The sequence below is a fragment of the Phacochoerus africanus genome, chromosome 14, assembly GCF_016906955.1.
Source record: "Phacochoerus africanus isolate WHEZ1 chromosome 14, ROS_Pafr_v1, whole genome shotgun sequence".
Lineage (NCBI taxonomy): Eukaryota > Metazoa > Chordata > Mammalia > Artiodactyla > Suidae > Phacochoerus > Phacochoerus africanus.
Genome location: NC_062557.1, coordinates 11,847,123 through 11,867,807, shown reverse-complemented (window position 1 = coordinate 11,867,807; position 20,685 = coordinate 11,847,123). Strand labels below are relative to the sequence as shown.

The following is a 20,685-nucleotide window of genomic DNA, read 5'->3' as shown; positions in this document are numbered from 1 at the left end:
GCCCTTTCTTCTTCCCAACATCTTTTTGGCACACGCATTTTGGCCCTTTCAGCATTCGTGAGAGGCCAAGGGACGCATCCCTGGGTGAAGCGGAAATCCTGCTAGTGCCACGGGTCTCGGACACCGCCTCCGCGCCGCCTGCCACTCGCTGCACCCCCACGCCCCGGTGGCTGCAGAGGCTGCCACCAGATAAAGGGTGACGACAGCTGGGAGCACGCGCCGAGGCTGTGCGTCAGCCTGTGGCCACGGCTGATTTATTTTGGAACCGCCGGGTTGAACTAGTCACGTCGAGGGCGCTTCTCAAACCCACGGCCCGCTGAGCACATTCACAAACCAGCAAATCCCACGACGCGGCCGCCCCACCCCAGCATGGTAGGAGACCAGCCCTTTAGAGGCTGGGAGCGGAGCTTCTGCGAGGGCGAGGCCGAAAAGGGCGAGCACGGGGACTGATCTGGGCGCCCCATCGCCGCCTAGTGACCCTGCTCCGCTCTAGGACGCGAGAACAGTGGCAGCCACGGGATTGGCTCCCGCGAGACGGGCCCGTGCGGCGGGGCGGGGCGGGGCGCGACGGAACCGTGCGGCGTGCGGTGGGCGGGGCGTCCGTCGAAGGGGCGTGGCGCGGCGCCGCGTGCGGTGAGCGGGCGCGCAGGGCCGCCGTGGGAGGCAGGCGGGCGGTGTCTACTCCTGGAGGGGTGAGGCTAGTGCGGGGGAACCGTCAGAGCCGGGCCGGGCCCTCCTAGCCGGGCATTCTTGCCTGTAGAGGATGGCGACTGTCGCGGTCGGTGGGGAGGGATGAGGATGTGGGAGGAGCAGCCTGCGGCGGAAGCCGGGAGGACAGCGGGGGCGGGGTGTCTCCGGGGGACTAGGCTGGGCCTTCCTTGGGTGGAAAAGGCGAAGCGAGAGTCCCCTTGGGATTCCCCACTCCGCCCCCAGCCGTGGTCCGGGTCGCCCTTGCAGGGCGGAGCCCAAGCTGCGAGTTGCTATAGGCAACTTGCCCCGCTTCACCTGGGACGTGCTGGTTAGAACACGGACAGTTTTGCAGGCCTCCATCCCACTGCCTCCCGCCCCGCCACCCAGAGCAGACCTGGGAGGCCACAGGAGGCCTCCTGACCGTTCACCCTGCCTTTTTACTATCAGGGTGAAGGCCCCCCACACAAGTTTCTCACCAGGCCCCGACATGCCTGTCCTTTTGAGGCAAAAACTTCAATGGGATCCTTCCTCTCCCTAAAGGTATGTAGAAATACAGGAGGGCACATCTTGCTTGCTATTTTGTGCTGTAGAAGTCAGATTTCAGCTCGCTGTTGTGGAGCAGCGAGGTTTCTCTGCTCCCGGGAGAGCTCTGACAATAGAGATCTTTGTTTTGGAATTTCTTCCTCACTCTGGAACCCCAGAATTCAGATGTCCAGCTAGAACAGCCATTAGGTTAAAATTTCCCATCAGTTGTCTCTCATTAAACTGGAAAAGCCTGGATAGTTATAAAATATAGGTTCCAGTGGATGATATCTGTTTTTTTCCTTTCCTCACTCACAAAGCCTCGTGGCGGGGCAGCTGGTTCACCCATTCAAACGGAAGGATGAGATCAGTTCATAGGAACATGATGTGAATGGAAGCAGCCTGTCATTGTAAGTCTGGCCTTTGATTAGTCACCTGATGTCTTTCCTGGGGTGACATGACCTTGAGACAGTAAACTTCAACGGGGCTGATCTGTATTATCAGCTGGCAGGGTTTGCATTAGTTCTCTTTTTGTTTCTTCGTGGACCTCTTTGAGTCATATTAGAAAGGATGAGTACTTTTCATGTGGCTGTAATGAGTCAATTCATAACATTGTTACTCTTCCCCAAATGACAGAAGGAAAGGGGGAATCAGGCTGCGTCTTATGGTTACCACTGGTTGTTATAAGAGGAGCAGGTTCCCTAAGGGGTGGAGGAATGAATTTCATGATTTTCTCCTCTCTCTTTCAGAGACCCTCCCCAAGAAATGGATTAGAAATGGGGAGAGCAAACAGTAGTTGGGTGTGATCACTCCAGGGCATTAGCAATCAATTGATCCGTCATTCCATTCTGGGGAGAAATGAGAGCTATATGTGGAGGAGAGGTAAAGTCACCAGTATGGAGCTGCATTTTTTATTTGACTCCTTGTGTCTTTCTGGTAGATGCAAATAGTACGACACTCTGAACAGACACTAAAAACAGTTCTCATCTCAAAGAACCCAGCGCTGGTGGCACAGTACGAGAAGTTAGATGCTGGGGAACGGCGTTTGATGAACGAAGCCTTCCTGCCAAACAGTGATCTCTTTGGACCCATTACTTTGCATTCGAAGTCAGATTGGATAAACTCCCACCCTGAGGCTCCCCAGGACTTTGAAGAGTTTTTCAATGATCCTTACAGAAAGACACCCTCTGCAGAGAAGCACAGTATTTATATACAGTGCATTGGTATATATTGGTAATAGGGTGGATTTGGTTTGGTTTTGCACTGTGCTGGTGCCAGGGATAGTTTAGCTTCTTGATCTCATTTAAGTGGGCAGTTTTTATAATCTCTTTTTTTTTTTTTTCTTTCCGGGCCGCACTTGCTGCATGTGAAAGTTCTCAGGCTAGGGGGTGGAATCGGAGCTGTAGCAGCTGGCCTATGGTTACAGCTCATGGCAGTGCTGGATCCTTCACCCACTGAATGGGGCCAGGGATCGAACCCACATCTTCATGAATACTAGTTGGGTTCATTACTGATGAACCACAATGGGATATTCATTTGGTTCATAATCATTTTTGATATTCAGTCCAGTGGTGGAAGTTTGGTAGCCAAATTTTGCCTTAAAAGAGGATGTTTTGTTTCTTTCTAATTTGCATTCACACCAATGAATGATAAAGATATATTGAAAATTCAGAGTTGGTTTATTTCTAATTCCAAATTTCCAATTATAGACTGAGGTAAAGACTGTTTTAATCATCTTAAAATCTGTCTTTTGGAGTTCCCTGGTGGCCTAGCAGCATTGCCACTGCTGTGGTGTGGGTTTGATCCCTGACCCAGGAACTTCTGCCTGCTGTGGGCGTGGTCAAAAAAAAAATCTGTCATTAAATTTTCTTTCATATTATAGGATCTCTTGGAAACACAAGGAGTGTCAGTGAAGAATACGTTAAATGGCTCAAAGGCTACTGTGAAGCATTTTTCTACGGCTTGACAGTGAAACTCCTAGAACCAGTTCCTGTCTCTGCCACCAAGTGTTCATTTAGAATCAACGATGACACACAAAACCTACAGATTCATGCAGGTGAATTAAACAGCTGTACAATTTGAATTGAATTATATATTTTATATATATATATATTTTTTTTTTTCCTCACACCTACCTTTCTTTTTGAATAGGGCAGATCCTGAAGTTCTTAAAAAAGAGGAAACCTGAAGATGCCTTTTGTGTTGTGGGAATAACAATGATTGATCTCTATCCAAGAGACTCCTGGAATTTTGTCTTCGGACAGGCCTCTTTGACAGATGGTATTCCTTTTTGACGTTGGTCCAAGCATTATGATTTTGCTATTTAAGACAGTACAGGAGTTCCCTGGTGGCTCAATGGGTTAAGGATCCAGCCTTGTCACTGCAGTGGCTTGGGTTTGATCCCTGGCCTGGGAACTTCTGCCTGCCATGGGCATGGCCAAAACCAAACAAAGACTGTATAATATTTCTAGTGTGGCAGCGTGCCGCAGTGGGCAGTAATGCTGTTGATAGATTTGGATGATCTGGGTTCCTCTCCGGTTGGCTGTTCACTGCCTGCATGACCTTAAAGCTAATAACACCCCTTTCACAGTGTCATTTTGAGATCATTTACATAAAAGTGCTGGTATATAAAAAGTGTGTCTCTGTGCCTGGCACCTATGTAAGCATTTAGCACATTAGATGGTAAATGTAGGTGATTCAGTGGCAAGCGCATTCAATAAATTAAGGATATTTGAACTGTCATTAATGTAAGCGAGAATCTTGCTAATTGTTTTTCGGCTCTTTTTGCGGTCTTGCATAGATGCGCTAGCCACAGACTGATTTATAAGTGTGTGCCTCCAATCCAGTGTCTTATGACATGTTGTTATTTTATTTTTTTAAAAAAAGTCAGGTTCAGTCTTTGACCTGAGATAAAGTAAATCTGACTCATTGGGAACCCTGCATGGTAACAGTGGGGATGAGAAAGGATCTGGAAGCAAAAAATCCTATTTTTTTTTTTTCTTTCTGCCTTTTCTCCGCTTCTCTTCTCCCTACCCCTCCGTTTCTCCTCCTGTTTTTCTACCTTCATCCCCCAGGATCTAAGGTTCGGCAGGGAGAAGTTCAGGAAGCTTTGGGGTGTGGTTGTCTATTACCATTCCATGGATGGGTAGTAGGGACCAGGGACTGTCTGGATGGTACATTAGCCTCAGGCTTTGTTGGGGGTGGGGAGCTCTTGCTAACAAATGTTTCTCCCTATTAGCCATAGCCTTCTCGTCCCTGTTCATCAGAGGTGGGGGCCCAGGGCCCTAAGGAGCCTCTTCTTCCCACCTACTCCTTCATCCTTACCTCTCCATTTATATTCTTACAGCGCCCCCCCCCGCCCCCCAACTCCATGACCCTGTCAATACATTTTCTGGAGACTTGGGTCACTGATGAATTCCTGACTTTTTTTTTTTTTTTTTTTTAAATTTTTGGCTGTGCCCATTGCATATAGAAGTTCCCAGGCGCCGGGATCGAAGCCAAGCCGCAGCAGTGGCCATGCCAGATCCTTAACCCACTGCGTCCCTCTGTGGTGCAGTGGGATTGGCAGTGTCTCTGCAGCCTTGGGATGCAGGTTCAGTCCCCGGCCGGGCACAGTGAGTGAGAGGATCCGTTGTCGCCGCATCTGCGGCGTAGGTGACGACTGTGGCTCAGATCTGATCCCTGCCCCGGGAACTCCATATGCCTTAGGGTGGCCAAAATAGAAAAAGAATTCTTTTTCAACAATGTATTTCTTTAGGTATTGTTAGCTAATTTATCTTCTGCATTTCGGGAAGCTTTCTCCCCAAGTGTTTTTACCTTAATTCTTTTTCCTCCCTGTAAGTTTATTATATATTGCATGACATAAGAGAAGGTATCGTAAGAGAGTAGGGTTGATCTGCCCTGGAGTGAGACTGCATCTTACTACAAGTGACTTCATTCCTCCAATTCTAAAATCGAGGAATGTTTCGTTCCCATTGTGGCACAGCGGAAAGAAACCCAGCTAGTATCCATGAGGACGTGGGTTCGATCCCTGGCCTAGCTCAGTGGGTTAAGGACCCAGCATTGCCATGAGCTGTGGTGTAGGTCGCAGACTCGGCTTGGATCCTCTTGCTGTGGCTGTGGTGTAGGCCGGCAGCTACAGCTCCAATTGGACCCCTAGCCTGGGACCCTCCATATGCTGCAAGTGCAGCCCTAAAGAGGACAAAAGACAAAAAATAAAATAAAATAAAATTGAGGAATATTTAATTAGTAAAGGAAATAGTCTATTTGTAGGATTAGTAGAAGAAAAAACTGTTCTTGCTAAAGGTATTATATTGAAATATGCCCACACTTGTTTGGTCAGAGGAGGTCACTTGTGACATGAGTAGCTTTTTCTTAACTTTCAGAATGCACTTTCCCCTAAATTTCAAATACCAAGGTGGCGGTGAGGCACATTCTTCTCTCCCCTCCTCCCCCTTTTGGGCACACTCACAGCACGTAGAAGTTCCCTCGGCCAGAGCTCAAACCCGGCCAGAGCTCAAACCCGAGCCATAGCAGTGCCAATGCTAAATCTTTAACCTCGAGGCCACCAGGGAACTCAAAGTACATTCTTTTTGAACCAAATCGGTTGGACAAATTTACTGTGAATTCATTTCCTTAACAAAAAGGTTCCTTGTTACTTTGGAATAGCGACGGAAAGAGAGGCATACGAGAAAGCGGTAATGTAAACACGTCAAGTTAGAAAGCGGTCAGTCCCCTTTAGAATGAGTTGTGCACGAAACTCTGTTCTCCGTGTATGCAAAGACGGTTGAAACTAGCCGAAGTGTCACAGGAAGTCAGTTTCAAGGGTATTTGTTCTGGTCACTGGCACCAGCCACAGAATAGAGTTGTGCTGGGTTTAAAGAGGTGGAGGACAGAAGAGGGTCTTCCGTCTGAAGGCATGGCCCAGATGTGGTGGCTAAGGCAGCAGGGGCAGTGGCCAGGCCATCCTCCTCTGTAGGGGGATGGGGGAGGCACAGCCCCCTCACCGACAGATGGCACAAGCATCTGCTTATTGTCCTCTTAAAGTGTGAAATCAGGAGTTCCTGTGGCTCAAACATTCTTTTTTTGGCCACCCCGTGGCACATGGAGCTCCCTGGCCAGCCATCAGATCCTCAGTTGCAACCTACACACCAACTGTAGCAAGGCCGGATCCTTTAACCCATTGTGCAAGGCCAGGGATCAAACCTGCCTCCTGGCACTACAGAGATGCTGCCGCTGGTCCCAGTGTGCCACAGCGGGAACTCCAGTTGGGTCCTTCCTCATCACTCCATTAGGAGCACTTGATTTGGACTCTTGAAGAAGAATTCTTTGGTGGAGTTCCCTTGTGGCAGAGCGGGTTAATGATCTGGCATTGTCACTGCAGTGGCTTGGGTTACTGCTCTGGCGGAGGTTCGATCCCTGGCCTGGGAACTTCCACATGCTGTGGGTGTGGCCAAAAAAAAACTGAAAAAGAAAATGCAAAAGTCTTCTTTTGTGGGGGGGGAAAACCTTCCAATTTTTCAAGAATTTGACCCCAGACCATTGAGTGTTCCAGAGCAGGGCACACTGGATAGCAGAAGATTGGGCAGGGAATCTGGGGCAGTGCCCTCCTTTGTCCTGGCTGAACGCACTTACCAGTAATGGTTGCACCCAGGGAGCTCGCCTCTTGGTCTTTGCTTCAGGAATCTTACTCGCATTCTGTCGTTGCTCGTCCTTCGTAGGTGTGGGGATATTCAGCTTTGCCAGGTATGGCCGTGATTTCTATAGCTCCCACTATGAAGGCAAGGTGAAGAAGCTGCAGAAGAAATCCTCGAGTGACTATTCAGTTTTTGACAACTATTACATTCCTGAAGTCACTAGTGTTTTGCTGCTTCGGTCCTGTAAGGTGAGTTGTTCAAACAAGAGTAGTTGTTGTTGCAGCAAGAGTAGGTTTTTTATATATATATATATTTTTTTTTTCTTTTTTAAGTGAGAATTGCAATGATTTTTAATTTTTATTTTTTAATTTATATTTATTTTTCTTTTTAGGGCTGCACCTGAGGCATATGCAAGTTCCCAGGCTAGGGGTCAAATCAGAGCTGTAGCTGCTGGCTTATACCACAGCCACAGCAACGCCAGATCCGAGCCGCGTCTGCAACCTACACCACAGCTCATGGCAATGCCAGATCCTTAACCCACTGAGTGAGGCCAGGGATTGAACCCACAACCTCATGGTTCCTAGTCAGATTTGTTTCCACTGTGCCACAACAGGAACTCCTGTTTTTTTTTTTTTTTTTTTTTTAAGAAATCTTAATTCCCTGAATTTGTACATCTGCAGTCCTTATTAAGGTAATATTATAAATGAGTTTGTATCCTTTGTACACTTTTGGTGGATATTGACTAACTGAATTATCCATAAAAACAAAATTTAAAATTATTTAAAAATTTTTTTAAATGGCCACACTGGCAGCATATGGAAGTTCCCAGGCTAGGGGTTGAATCAGAGCTGCAACTGCTGGCCTCTGCCTCAGCAGTGGCAACTCCAGATCCTTAACCCACTGAGCGAGGCCAGGGATGGAACCTACAACCTCATGGTTCCTAGTTGGATTCGTTAACCACTGAGCCACGACGGGAACTCCAAAATGGATCCCTTAATACTGAAAATTTCAGTGTCTGTGCTGGCTTTTTGTCCCTGTTGTTCAAGGGTCACCGTTCTCTGTGTTAGCATCATCCTCCACTGTCTCAGCGTCTCCAGGGGAACGGCCTCAGAATCTAAATTTTACCAAGTCCCCACGCGGTCTAGAGCCAGCGGTGATTTTGTCACCCAGGGAATGCTTGGCAAAGCCTGAAGACATTTCTGGTTGTCACAACTGGGGAGGGGATGCTATGGCACCTAGTGGGTAGAGGCCAGCGATGCTGCTAAACCCCTGCAGTGAAGAGGCTGACCTGCCCCCTTCCCCCAGCTGTCTCCCCCTCCCCCCCAAGGAAAGAGCCTGTATTAGTGGTGTCAAGGTTAAGAAACCCTAGTCCAGGGAAATAATTAAGTAGAGAGAGGAAGGCAGAAAGACATTTAGGGAAGTAAGTTTTTGAGCAGATTGAAGTTTTGGTGAGGTGGTAAGAAAATTGTTTCATATAAATGTGTTTCCTGGAAAAGCAAAAAAAAGCAAAAAAAAAAGCAGGGGGTGTAACTCGTTGCTGCTGCTGGTGGCGCTCTAAGCCTCCGTGTGGGTGTCTCGCCGCAGACTCTAACCCACGAGATTGGGCACATCTTCGGACTTCGGCACTGCCAGTGGCTTGCCTGCCTCATGCAAGGTTCCAACCACTTGGAAGAAGCTGACCGGCGCCCCCTCAACCTTTGCCCTGTCTGTTTACGCAAGCTGCAGAGTGCTATTGGCTTCAGCCTTAAAGAAAGATACCGAGTAAGTGGGAAGCCAAAAAGGGGGAAGTGGTTATTTAAGTAGCAAACTACCATTTTCTATTAGGCCCTTCTCTGGAGGTGACTTATCAGAGGAAATTAGTTGCAAAGGTAAGCAGGAAACTGTGGGTGGTTTTTTTTTTTTTTTTTAAAGCATGCAAAGAAATATCTTTCTTCCAAACTTTGACTTGCCTCTGCGTAGTGCCTTACACTTAGCATTCAGTGAGAAGTGGTGGAAGAGGCTTCTGTATTTCCCATTCGTTGAAGGCCAGAGAGCTTGACTCTGCAGAGCAGAATAAATCCCGACAAGTTCACGTTTAAAAATTATCCGACCACGTGGAGGTGATTTATCTCTGCAAATCTGGGACAGAGGCATGTTCTTTAGAAGGAAGGGACAGTTTTAAGAAGGAAGAGGGAAAGTGGCTCATCTCAGCGGGTGGGTGTGGGTCCGAGTGTCCACACAAGTTCACAGACACGTCAATATATACACATCATGAACCTACTCACGGAGCAGGGGGGGGGGGCACCCAGGTGACTGCGGTTCCTGTGTCTGCACATACACCTGTCTCCTCCCAGAGCTGTGTGTACACATAACGGGTGTATACACCTCGACATCACATTAAAAGGACAGTACCATGCCTTGTGGAACAGTTGATAACTTGAGAAAAAATAATTCTTCTCCCACCTTAAAAGAGAAAAAAAAAAACCAGAGGCCGAGTGTCATTCTTTGTGGCCTCTTCTCCTGTGCACACCGTGTGGCTGTGCTTTGTGCCCACAGTTGGCCCTTCCGCTTAGGGCATCGTCCCAGGGTGGTTTCACCTCATAACCGTCTCTATCAAAGGGAACATCTTTGTGGGGAAGCTAAGTCACGGCTTTAGAGAACTTGATCTAGAAGCCCAGGCTTTTCTCTCCCTAAAACTGTTTTGCCGTGATTTGCTACAAGATAACTCTGCGTTGTGTTTCTCCAGGCGCTGGTGAGGTGGATTGACGATGAATCCACCGACACACCTAGAGTTACTCCGAGACACAGTCGCGAGGATAACGTGAATCTGCCCAAACCTGTGGAAGCCTTTAAGGAGTGGAAAGAGTGGCTAACCCAGTGCCTTGCTCTTCTCCACACATAAGCACCCTCTCATAGGAGTAATTAAAAGAAATAGCTGCACGGTACTCTTGCATTTGGGCGGCGTAGTTCATTGGAATAAACTGTTGAGTCTGATCCTGCGCGGTGTCAGAGTAACGGAATGGAACTTTTTTTTTTAAGCACCTGAACTTTGGGGTTCGCTAGTGGCACCGCAGCTTGGAGTGGCTGCTGTGGTGTGGGTTTGATTCCTGGCCCAGAAACGTGCATATGCCACGGGCAAGGCCGAAAAAACCTCCACCTGAACATTGAAATGAAGTTCATTTTGAATGATAAAAACTCAAAACTCAGAGTTCCCGTGGTGGCCCAGTGGTAATGAATCTGACTAGTATCTGGGAGGACTCGGGTTCGATCCCTGGCCTTTGCTCACTGGGTTAAGGATTTGGTGTTGCTGTGAGCTGTGGTGTAGGTCACAGATGTGGCTTGGATCTGGCGTTGCTGTGGCTGTGGTGTAGGCCAGCAGCTGCAGCTCCAATTCGACCCCTTGCCTGGGAACCTCCATATGCCGAGGTGCAGCCCTGAAAAGCAAAGCAAAAAACAAAACAAAACCCCTCAAAACTCTCTTCTTCGCGGCCTGGTCTGAGGCAACAAGCTCATCGTTTCCATTCTTCAAATATATTTATGTCTCATGAGACAGTTAAGACCAGCAGTAACTGGTCAGTAAACCAGTCCTGCAAAAATAGCTGTTTATGTCCTAAGAAAGGATTTCCAAGGAACATAATTTCCAGGGGATGTTTTCTGGTTCAGTTTTTAGAAAGAGGTGGGACTCAGCCAAGTCACTTTGTCCATTCCCATCCCTTCTGCATTTCTCTAGGCCCGTCCACCCTCTGGGCTGCCTTCTCTCTATTTTTTTCTTCCTTTGCTGATTGTTAGCTTATCCCTATAAGAAACAGCAGCTCACTTTAGTTTTTTTTAGCAGCTTAACCTTTGAATATTTGCAAGTGAAAATGACAGTGGAACGACACACGCCTTTGGGGACATGGCAGCTTTCTGCTTTTACAGACATGTTCCTTGGTGGAGGGTCTTGCACAAAATTTGTTGTAATTGTTACCCAGTCCAAGCTCATACCACTCAACAGCACGATGGGCCAATACTTAGAGAGATGAGTGGTTGGGGCAAGGAACAGCGACTTTATCCAGAAAGCCAGCAGGCTGAGAAGATGGTAGACCAGCATCCCAAGGGACCATCCTATCCAAGTTGGAATTCTGGCTTCTTTTACACTAAAAGGGGAGACATTGTGGTTGGTTGGTGCCATTCTTTGTTCTTGCAGCTGTTCCACTCAGGTCAGGTCATGAGGTTCCCGTAAAGGGCCCTCGAGATAAATGTTCTTCTCTGTCCTGTAACTTTTTATATGACTGGTAAAGTGTTATGCCTGTAAAGGTCAGAGCCATGAGAATGGGCTCTCCTGTATATTTCAGGCTACAGGCAACATTCTTGCAGCAAAAGCAATAGAATACAAGGGTTAAAGTAAACGAAACGCCCATATTTGTCCTTCAGTATCACATAGTGGTCCTATTTATGAGAGTTGTGCTTTTCCTGTAGGTTTATTAGGGTTCATTCCAGGAGTTAGGTTTATTTCTACAAAATATCTTCCTCACTCCTTTCCTTTAAGCCTTTACTTGAGATGGAGAGAGCTGTGATGGGGGTACCTGTGGGTGTGCTGAGAATCCCCAGTCAGTCTGTGACTATCACCTGGATTTCCATAGCTGGAACAGGTTGAAAACCTCAGACCCGATGGGCTGCCTCTGCCAGGTCCGTGTGTTCTGGCAACCTCAAAGAGCACCTTGTATGACTGCATGCTGGGCAGACGGCACGTCCCACTTCCCATTTCACCTTGAAGATGAAACTAAAGGTAAATTTTTCAAAACTTTGATGCCTAAATTCTTTCACTTATTATTTATGCAGTATGATTTAAAGCACATTTCATTACGGAATCACCAGTTTCCCTTACATTCACTCTCTACTCAATTAAACCTCCTTCAGTCATTTAGAACATGGTGATTGGCCATTAAAACTAATCAGAGAGTGGACAGTTGGTCATTCTAATACTGAAAAGAGAACTCGGTGCTGTGTGGACTTTGATGGATTCTATTAGGGGTTTTATTTCCTCCTTGAGTAATGTGTTTTTAACTATTCTCGATTCTGTTGTTTTTTGTTTTCCTACTGGGTAAGCACAGCTTTAGTCCTATATGTCAGGATGAGTGACAAACCTAAAAGAATTCGGATTTGGTTAAGTGTGTAATTTGGGGTGACAATTATTTGGTCAAGAAATAAGTCCATTTGTACCTACCCTGCACTGAGACCAGAAAAAAAAAAAAGTCTATTGCAACAAACCATTCACTCCTGTTAAAAGTTGGACAAGCCTTAAGTTTTAGGTAACGGGCATTTTTCTGCAGTCATCACTTAAGCGGCGTGTATAATTATTGCCTTAGGAACATTTCTTAGGGTTAAGGTCAAAAATATAATTCGGTTACTGCAACTACATTTTATGTACAAATCTTTGTACTTTTGAAAAGTGATTTTTCACTTTCTTTGCTCTGCAAATGCTGAACCCATAGGTATTTGAGAGTAAAGAGAAGAATTTTCCGCTGTCTACACACTATTCTGGAGAGAAAGTGAATTGGAAATGTTCACCTTGACGCCTAGGAAGGAGGCAGAAACTCTCCTGTCGAGGGAAGGATTCAGCGTTCCCATCTCAGGCCGCCAACTCAGCAGAGAGGGTTAAAAAGACGAACAGGGCGAGGGTGGCCGTCGTCCCCGGCCCCGCTGGCTCTCCGCACGCAGCAGGAACTCCGCGACAAGACGCTGATCCATCCTGGGCCCCGCGGGCCGGGCGCCCCCTCGGGGGCGGAGGCAGTGGCGGCGGCGGCGGCGGGCCCTCCCCCTGCAGGAAGCGCGGGCCGGAGCGGGCGCCGTCGCCCAGCAGCTTCCGCCCGGGGCTTCCCCGCGCGCCGAGCGGGTGCGCAGCGCGGCCTCCTTGGGCGGCGGGACCCGGACGCAGCGGGGATCCGGCGCCGCGGCCACGTGGGCGGGCGCCAGGCGGGGCGGCGGGAAACCAGCGAGAGCCGTGAGTGCAATCAGCTCTGGACTAGAGCCGTAGAAGCGTTCTCGTCGCGTGCCGCGTTTGAACCTTCGTCCCTTCCTAGATTCTGACGGGTGATCTAGAGCAGCTCCAGCCACTTGTGTCATTGTGATGCTTCTGGTAGCCTTATCAGCGCCTGCAAAAAGAAGCAGGTGAAAGGAATTTAATCTCTGTATACTCCAGTGCACCCAAAATACCACCCACATGATACTCACTATGACATTTATTAAGCTATTTTACGTTCTTGTGTGTGTCAATAACTAAGATGTAGTCTCTCAGCAAGTTTGATGTTTATCACACAGTGGTGTTGTGCGCTAGATCTCGGGGGTTTGTTTACCTTACTAGCTGCAAGGAGCCTTGGCCGTCTTTCCTGCCCCCGCCCCCAGCCCCTAATCGCCTCATTCCACGCTCCCTCTCTCTCTTTTAACCAGTTGTGCTCGCTTAGATTCCACATAGATGTAAAATCAGACAGTATTTTCCTTCTCCGACTTCGCTCACTGTACAGTACTGTTTTCGAACTAAGTCTTCAAATTCTGGCCTGCGTTTTACTCGCCAGCACGTCTCTGCTCCCATTGGCTGCATTTCACTGGCTTGAGAGCCCCGCGCGGCTCCTGGCTACCGTATGGGACGTTGCGGCTCTCAGTACCAATTTCCAGTCTGCATGGAAAGATGCGCCTATGACGTTGAATTAATAGCAGCGTGAGGCTTCTAAGAGGAAAAGGTCGGGGGTCCTCGGACGGCGCGTGCCGTGCGTACCTGCATTCAGGCTGCAAAGTTGTGAAGGCCGTAAGAGCGTCTGGATTCAGCATTGATTTGCTTTTGGATCTTGCTGGAACTTTTGGAACTCTCCTCTCTTGCCAAGGGCCTGGTGCGTCCTTTGAACGTGTGTTGTGTTTTCGCTTTTGGAAAGCAGAGTTGAAAAGTGTTAATAATGCGGAAACAAGCCTACAGTAGCTTAGGAAGCATGAGACCAGATCTCCCTAATTTCAAGTTCTGTGTTTTCACCGCCTTCTGTGACCTCATAAGAAGTAAAATACCACAAGCCAGAGGCCTAACCCATTTTTTTCAGGTTGTTTATAAAAGAGGTTATAAGATTAAACTTTCTTTCCACCACTTTTCTAGTCAAGTGGGGCCATCTGGGGTTGCTCAAAGTCGGTAAAATCACAGTACTTTGCTTCAGCACCATAAAAAAAAAAAAAAGAGAGAGAGAGAGAGATTCAAGATCCAGGAGAGCACTTGCTACCAGTTGAGCTATTAAAAGAAAAACATCATGGGAAAAAAAGTCTACCAGAAAATAGATTAAGTTAAAACAAAGATCTGCCCAGGCAATGTGTTAAGACTTAGGAGTTCCCTGGTGGTTCAGTGGCTTAAGAATTGTGTTGTCACTGCTGTGGCGAAGGCTCCATCTCTGATCCTGTAACTTCCACATGCTGGGGCGTGGCAAAAAAAAAAAAAAAGAAAAAAAGAGAGGGAAGAACCCTCCTTTCCCAACTCTGTAGCTTTGCATTTGTGTATAGTTGTCTCCAGGTATTCAGAGGTGTTGGTTCCAGGACGCCCCTGCTCTCCCTGCCCCCCACACACCAAAATCCATGGATGCATGCTCAAGTCCCTTATATAAAATGGTGTAGTATTTGCGTATAACCTATGCACATCCTCCTGTTTATACCTTAAATCATCCTCAGATTACTTATTATTTTTAATTAAAATATAGTTATGTACAAGGTCGTGTCAATTTCTGCTGTATAGCAAAGTGACCCAGTCACACATATATATAATTTCCTTTCTTATATTATCTCCCATCATGGTCTATCCCAAGAGGCTGGATATCGTTCCCAGTGCTATACAGTAGGACCTCATTGCTTATCGATTCTAAATGTAATAGTTTGCATCTACTAACCCCAAACTCCCAGTGCATCCCACCCCCTCCCCCCTTGGCAACCATAAGTCCGTTCTGTGTGTCTGTGAGTCTGTTTCTGTTTCATAGATAGGTTCATTTGTGCCATATTTTAGATTCCACATGTAAGGGATATCATATGATATTTGTCTTTTTCTGACTTACTTCATTTAGTGTGAGAATCTCCGGTTGCATCCATGTTGCTGCGAAAGCATTATTCCTTTCTTTTTTATGGCTGACTACGCTTCCACTGTAGATGTGTACCACGTCTTCTTAATCCATTCCTGGGTGGACATTTTGGTTGTTTCCACATCTTGACTGTTGTGAATAGTGCTGCCAAGAGCATTTGGGTGCCTGCATCTTTTTGAATTATAGTTTCGTCCAGATGTATGCCCAGGAGTGGGATTGCTGGATCATATGGTAGTTCTATACTTAGTTTTCTGAGGAACCTCCGTCCTATTTTCCATAGTGGTTGTACCAATTTACATTCCCACCCTCAGTGAAGGGGGGGGGTTCCCTTTTCTCCATACCCTCTCCAGCATTTGCTATTTGTAGACTCTTCATGATGGCCATTCTGACCGGTGTGAGGTGGTACCTCGTTGCGGTTTTGACTTGCCTGGATGACTTGTAACACCTCGTGCAACATAAACAGTTGCAAATACAGTGTAAATGGTATTTAAGTATTTGCCGGGCGTGTGGGAAATTTGCTTTTCGGAACTTTCTGGAATTTTTTTCCCAACTATTTTCCATTCTCGGTTGGTTGGCTCCTTGGATGCAGAACCAGTGGACACGGAGACTCACGTGCCGCCCCTAGCGATAATTTCTTCCCACTGTTTGTTTAGTCTGCAGTGCGTTTGTTTTCTTCCTCACAGCTGACCTGCCCATGAAGGATCTTACTGTGGGCACTTGAGACCCATTTTAGGTATTGGACCTGCAGGTTTTGAGCACAGTGCTTTCAGGTTGTCCTGCTGCTTCCTAGATGCACTAGGCTCTCAAGTGTAACTGTAGAGATACCAGCTTCTACCCTGGAAAATGTCAATGAAAATGAGGAACCCATTAATACCTCCATTGAAGAGTTTCTTCTGGGAGTTCCCGTTGTGGCTCAGTGGGTCAAGAACCCAACTAATATTCATGAAGATGTGGTTCCATCCCTGGCCTTGCTCCGTGGGTTAAGGGTCTAGCGCTGCTGTGAGCTGTGGGGTAGGTTGCAGATGGGGCTCAGATCTGGTGTTGCCGTGGCCGTGGCGTAGGCAGGCAGCTGGCAGCTCCGATTCGACCCCTAGCCTGGAAACCTCCATATGATGTGCCAGGCTTAAAGCCTCGGGATTAGAGCACTGAACCGCTCCCCTGAGACACTAGTGAGGAGACAGATAATCAATGCAGAGGCTAATATTTGTCGGATGTGGTGTTAGACTAAGGGAATAAACCGAGAAGTGTTTTGGGTAGGATGTTCGGGCTTGCCTCCTCCGGGGGTGACATTTAGAGGGGACCGAATGGAAGGGTCATATCATGTACATCTCTCGGGAAGAGTGGACCAGGCAAAGGGACCCACGCATGCTGGGGCCTGAGGCTTGAGATTTCAAGGAACAATAATGAAGCCAGCGCAAGAGCAGGGCAGGAAGCCTCAGGCAGTGCGTGAAGAGCCTGTGTTAAGGATTTTTGGCTTTTTAATGTGATCAGGTATGACTTGTGCTTTAAAATAATTTATTTTTTAATTAAAAATAATTTGGGCCGGGGGGCGGGGGGGCTGCCTCATGGCAATTGGAGTTCCCAGGCCAGAGATCAGATCCGAGCCGCAGTTGTGACCTAAGCTGCTGCTGCAGCAACACAGGATCCTTAACCCAGTGTGCCGGGCTGGGGATAGAACCTGCATCCCCATGCTCCCAAGACACTGCCGATCCCATTGCACCACAGTGGGAACTCCTAAAAGGATTATTGCAAGGCTTCCATATGGAAAATGAAGGCCGGGGTGGTCTGGGGTGGCTTTGCAGCAAGATGGGAAGTGAGTAACCCAGCTAGAAGATGATCGCAGTAATGCAGCTTGAATCAAGGGTACCAGTGAGGTTGGCACAGGCTGTCAGGTTCTGGATATCTTTAGAAAGTGGAGCCAGTAGGAGCACCTTTGTGAGGAAGCAACTTTGGGGAGAAGGTTCTGCTGAGAGGGAGTTCCCCTTGTGACGCAGCGGAAACGAATCCGACTAGTATCCATGAGGATGCGGGTTCGATCCCTGGCCTTGATCACGGGGTTGGGGATCTGGTGGCTGTGGCGTAGGTCAGCAGCTGTAGCTCTGATTCGACCCCTAGCCTGGGAACCTCTATATGCCACAAGAGCGGCTCTAAAAAATAAAAAACAAACAACATTTTTAAAAAAAGTTCTGCTGTGGATGTGTGAGCTGGAAGGGCTTGGTTGTCACACAGGTGGGAGGTTTGTTGGGTGACGTTGGGACTTGGGATGGAGCCCTGCGCGTGGAGAGGTAAAGATTTGGTTGAACTCTAAGGGAGTAAGGTGCCGGCATGGTTAGCGTGCTTGTTCTTTTTTTGAGTTGCTGGGAAGATATACAAATACTATAAATTCATGGCCACAATTTGTTTTTTTTCCCTTATAATCTTGGGTGAGCTGTATCTTAAAAGCCTTTATAGATAAAAGTATTCTGGGGTAGAAGCTTTGAGTTCAGTTTCCCCTCTAGGAGATCCATAGTCACTGTAGTCATTTCGATTTGGATGTGAGAGTTTTTCTTACAGGAAAAGTGAAATTTTGCAAAACTTCCTGACCTTGACACTTTTCTTGCTCTGCAGCCTCAGGCGGTCATTATAGAAACTGAACACGAGGGGGAGCTAGTTTCCTTACTTATGCCACTGTGTCTGGCCCACCTGTTGGAGATTGTAATCCTCCCTTGCCTTAACATCTATCTTTTTTTTTTTTGTCTTTTTGTTGTTGTTGTTGCTATTTCTTGGGCCACTCCTGCGGCATATGGAGGTTCCCAGGCTAGGGGTCGAATCAGAGCTGTAGCCGTCAGCCTACGCCAGAGCCACAGCAACACGGGATCCGAGCCGAGACTGCAACCTACACCACAGCTCACGGCAACGCCGGATCCTTAACCCACTGAGCGAGGCCAGGGACCGAACCCGCAACCTCATGGTTCCTAGTCGGATTCGTTAACCACTGCGCCACGACGGGAACTCCTTAACATCTATCTTAAAGATAAATCTGAAACCCAGGACAGCTTCTGTTTTTGGAATGCAACGTATACTTAATAGGAGCGACCTTTTAGCATGTACCATGTTTGCATTGTCATTAAATGGGTTGTTTTAAGGAATGTTCAGAACCATTTAAAATTTTAAAGGCAGAAACTTCTAAACTCTAGAGGCCTGTTGGCGAGCCTCATATCCTGGAGCTTTTATTTTTATTATTTTTTCTTTTTAGGGCCACTCCTGCAGCATAAGGGAGTTCCCAAGCTAGGGGTCAAATCGGAACTGCAGCTGCCAGCCAACACCACAGCCACAGCAACTCCAGATCCAAGTTGCATCTACAGCCTATGCTGCAGCTTGTGGCAGTGCTGGATCCTTAACCCACTGAGTGTGGCCAGAAATTGAATCCACATCCTCATGGATACTAGTTGGGTTCTTAACCTGCTGAGCCACTATGGTAGCTCCCTGGGAGTTTTTAAAAATAAGGATTCATGGGAGTTCCCTGGTGGCTCCGCGTGTTAAAGATCTGTCATTGTCATTGCTATAGCTTGGGTTGCTTTTTGTTGTAGCTAAAAAAAAAAAAAAAAAAGAGTCATGATCATTTCTGATTTTGAATATTTGAGAAGGCGTACGGAAATCTAAATGTAATAAATCCCTCTAGGTGATTTGAATGGATGACTGGGCTATGGGAACTGAATTGGAATCCATTGGCTATTTTATCAGCAGGTATAAGCTAAAGGAAGACAAATAAATGCACAAAAGCTACCTTACACATTATTGGAGTAGAAAATGGATACCTTTGTTAAAAGGTTTGGAAGCGTTGTATGAGTTAAGGATGCATTTATCTTAATAAATAAATCTTAAAGAGCACATGATGTTAACTCATGTTTACAACTGGAATGACTTCCCCTTGGGGAGGGAAACAATTTACATTTGCTGTAAAATTATTCAGGCAGCGAGGTAGAAGCAAAATCTCCTTAATCACAGGAGGAGTTCCCTGGTGGCATAGCAGGTTAAGGACCCGAAGGATCCGACGTTGTCGCTGTTATAGTTCGGGTCACTGCTGTGGCACGGGTTTGATCCCTGGCCTGGGAACCTTTGCATGCCACAGGGGAGGCCAGAAAAAAAAAAAAAGAAAAAAGTTTGTCCGGAATCACAGGAAATGCAGATGGATAATGTGCCACCAGCTCTACGATCTTTCCTGTCTTCAGCACCTCTGGTCTGGGAATCACTTAGACAACGGCGATCCTTCCCCGTCAGTCAGGACTGTTGGGTCACAGATGCACGGGGCCGGCCCACAGGCCAGGGCCAGTCCACTGCCGAGTTTTCTTTATGGCCTGTGAGCTAATAATGGTCTTTACATTTTTCTGTTTTCTCTTTGGCCGCCCTGTGGCATATGGAGTTCCCCAGCCAGGGATCAAATCCAAGCCGAAGCTTCGACCTAAACTCAATCCTTTAACCCACTGTGCTGGGCCGGGGATTGACCCTGCATCCTGGGGCTATAGAGATGCCCCTGATTCCACTGTGCCACAGCAGGAACTCCGGTCTTTATATCTTTATGTGTTTGAAAAACATCGCTAATATTTCATAGCGCATGGACTTTGTATGGAATCCACATTTTGGTATCTGCAAATAAACCTTTATTGAGACCTGTGCTCGTTCCCTTACATATTGTCTATGGCTGTTCTTGCCCTACAGAGGCAGGGCTGAATGGTTGTGACCGAGCTCACATGACCTGCAAAGCCTTACATTTTTACTATCTGGACCTTTACGGAAAAAGTTTGCAGGGGCCTGGCGTGGAGAGTCCATGCTGTTTGCTTAGAGGTTACACCAGTTCTTAGGACTACTCTATAACTACATAAGGTTAATCTTAACTATTTTCATTTATTACTTTTTATTTTTTTTTATTTTATTTTTTTGGCTGTGCCTGCAGAATATGAAAGTTCCCCAGGCCAAGGATTGAACTTGTACCACGGCAGCAAGCCGAGCCACATCAGTGACAACCACAGATCCTTAACCCACTGCACCACCAGGGAACTCCTTCACGTATTACTTTCAATAGGCTTAGCTATTACTCTGTGGCAACCAGGATCTCATGTGTTCATTTATTTTTCATTTACAAACTAATGACATTCAACAACACGTCTTGGAAATTGGTCTCTAGTACAGTTAAAAGATTTTGCAGAGGGAGTTTCCATTGTGGCTCAGGGATAACAAGCCCAAATAGTATTCATGTGAATGTGGGCTTGATCCCTGGCTTTGCTCAGTGTATTAAGGATCCGGTGTTGCTGTGAGCTGCAGTGTAGGTTGTAGATGTGGCTCAGATCCCACTGTTGCTGTGGCTGTGGTGTAGGCCGGCAGCTGTAGCTCCAAATCGACCCCTAGCCTGGGAGCTTCCGTGTGCTGCAGGTGCGGCCCCCCCCCAAAAAAAAAGAGAGAGATTTTGCAGAAAGGTTTTTAAAAACGTTATTTGAAATGCATCTTCCTTGAGTTTTTATAACTTTATCTGGAGCCAACCGTGAATGCTGAGGAGTCGACAAAAAAATGCATTGCCTTTAAATAAAAAAGCCATACATTTATTGCAAATCTAGAAGTACCAGAATGTCACAGAATACAGAACAAATCAGCAATCCTGTTTTCATTTTCTTCCAAACATTTAAAACCTCGATTACTGACATACTGAAATTGGCATACATATTTTTTTTTCATGCATCTAACAGAATGGACGTTGAGCAGATCGCTCAGAGACCAGTTATAAATATTAAACGGTATTGAAC

At 47.0% G+C, this 20,685-nt stretch overlaps 2 protein-coding genes across 11 annotated transcripts in view; both read left to right on the top strand.

Moving 5' to 3' along the window:
- The first annotated feature begins 239 nt into the window (after positions 1–239).
- AMZ2 (archaelysin family metallopeptidase 2) lies at positions 240–9,821 on the top strand. 5 transcript variants are annotated; one of them, XM_047758039.1, is made up of 9 exons: positions 583–633; positions 1,138–1,230; positions 1,533–1,622; positions 2,153–2,435; positions 3,095–3,268; positions 3,364–3,492; positions 6,933–7,096; positions 8,433–8,609; positions 9,574–9,821. In XM_047758039.1, the coding sequence occupies exons 4-9, from the start codon at positions 2,153–2,155 to the stop codon at positions 9,727–9,729; spliced, it is 1,083 nt and encodes a 360-aa protein (XP_047613995.1). In that variant the 5' UTR covers positions 583–633; positions 1,138–1,230; positions 1,533–1,622; the 3' UTR covers positions 9,730–9,821. The 5 variants fall into 5 exon arrangements, with proteins under 5 accessions (XP_047613992.1, XP_047613991.1, XP_047613995.1 ...); XM_047758036.1 differs by lacking the exons at positions 583–633; positions 1,533–1,622 and adding an exon at positions 240–372 and having other exon boundaries at positions 2,153–2,414; XM_047758035.1 differs by lacking the exons at positions 583–633; positions 1,533–1,622 and adding an exon at positions 241–372.
- Positions 9,822–12,753: 2,932 nt separating this feature from the next.
- ARSG (arylsulfatase G) overlaps positions 12,754–20,685 on the top strand; it is a 126,583-nt gene continuing 118,651 nt past the window's right edge. For 5 of the 6 annotated variants that reach the window (XM_047756616.1, XM_047756615.1, XM_047756614.1 and 2 more), the window contains exon 1: positions 12,843–12,977. The gene's annotated coding sequence lies outside the window, so the exon portion shown is untranslated. Of the gene's footprint in view, positions 12,811–12,842; positions 12,978–20,685 lie in introns of those variants that run through there. The other variant, XM_047756612.1, reaches the window with a different exon arrangement.

What these genes read in the sequence shown, in the direction of transcription:
- AMZ2 (XM_047758035.1), top strand. An exon ending in TATTTATATACAGTGCATTG is followed by an intron (nt 2,436 to 3,094) that starts GTATATATTGGT and finishes TTCATATTATAG; the next exon opens with GATCTCTTGGAAACACAAGG. An exon ending in TGCTGCTTCGGTCCTGTAAG is followed by an intron (nt 7,097 to 8,432) that starts GTGAGTTGTTCA and finishes GTCTCGCCGCAG; the next exon opens with ACTCTAACCCACGAGATTGG.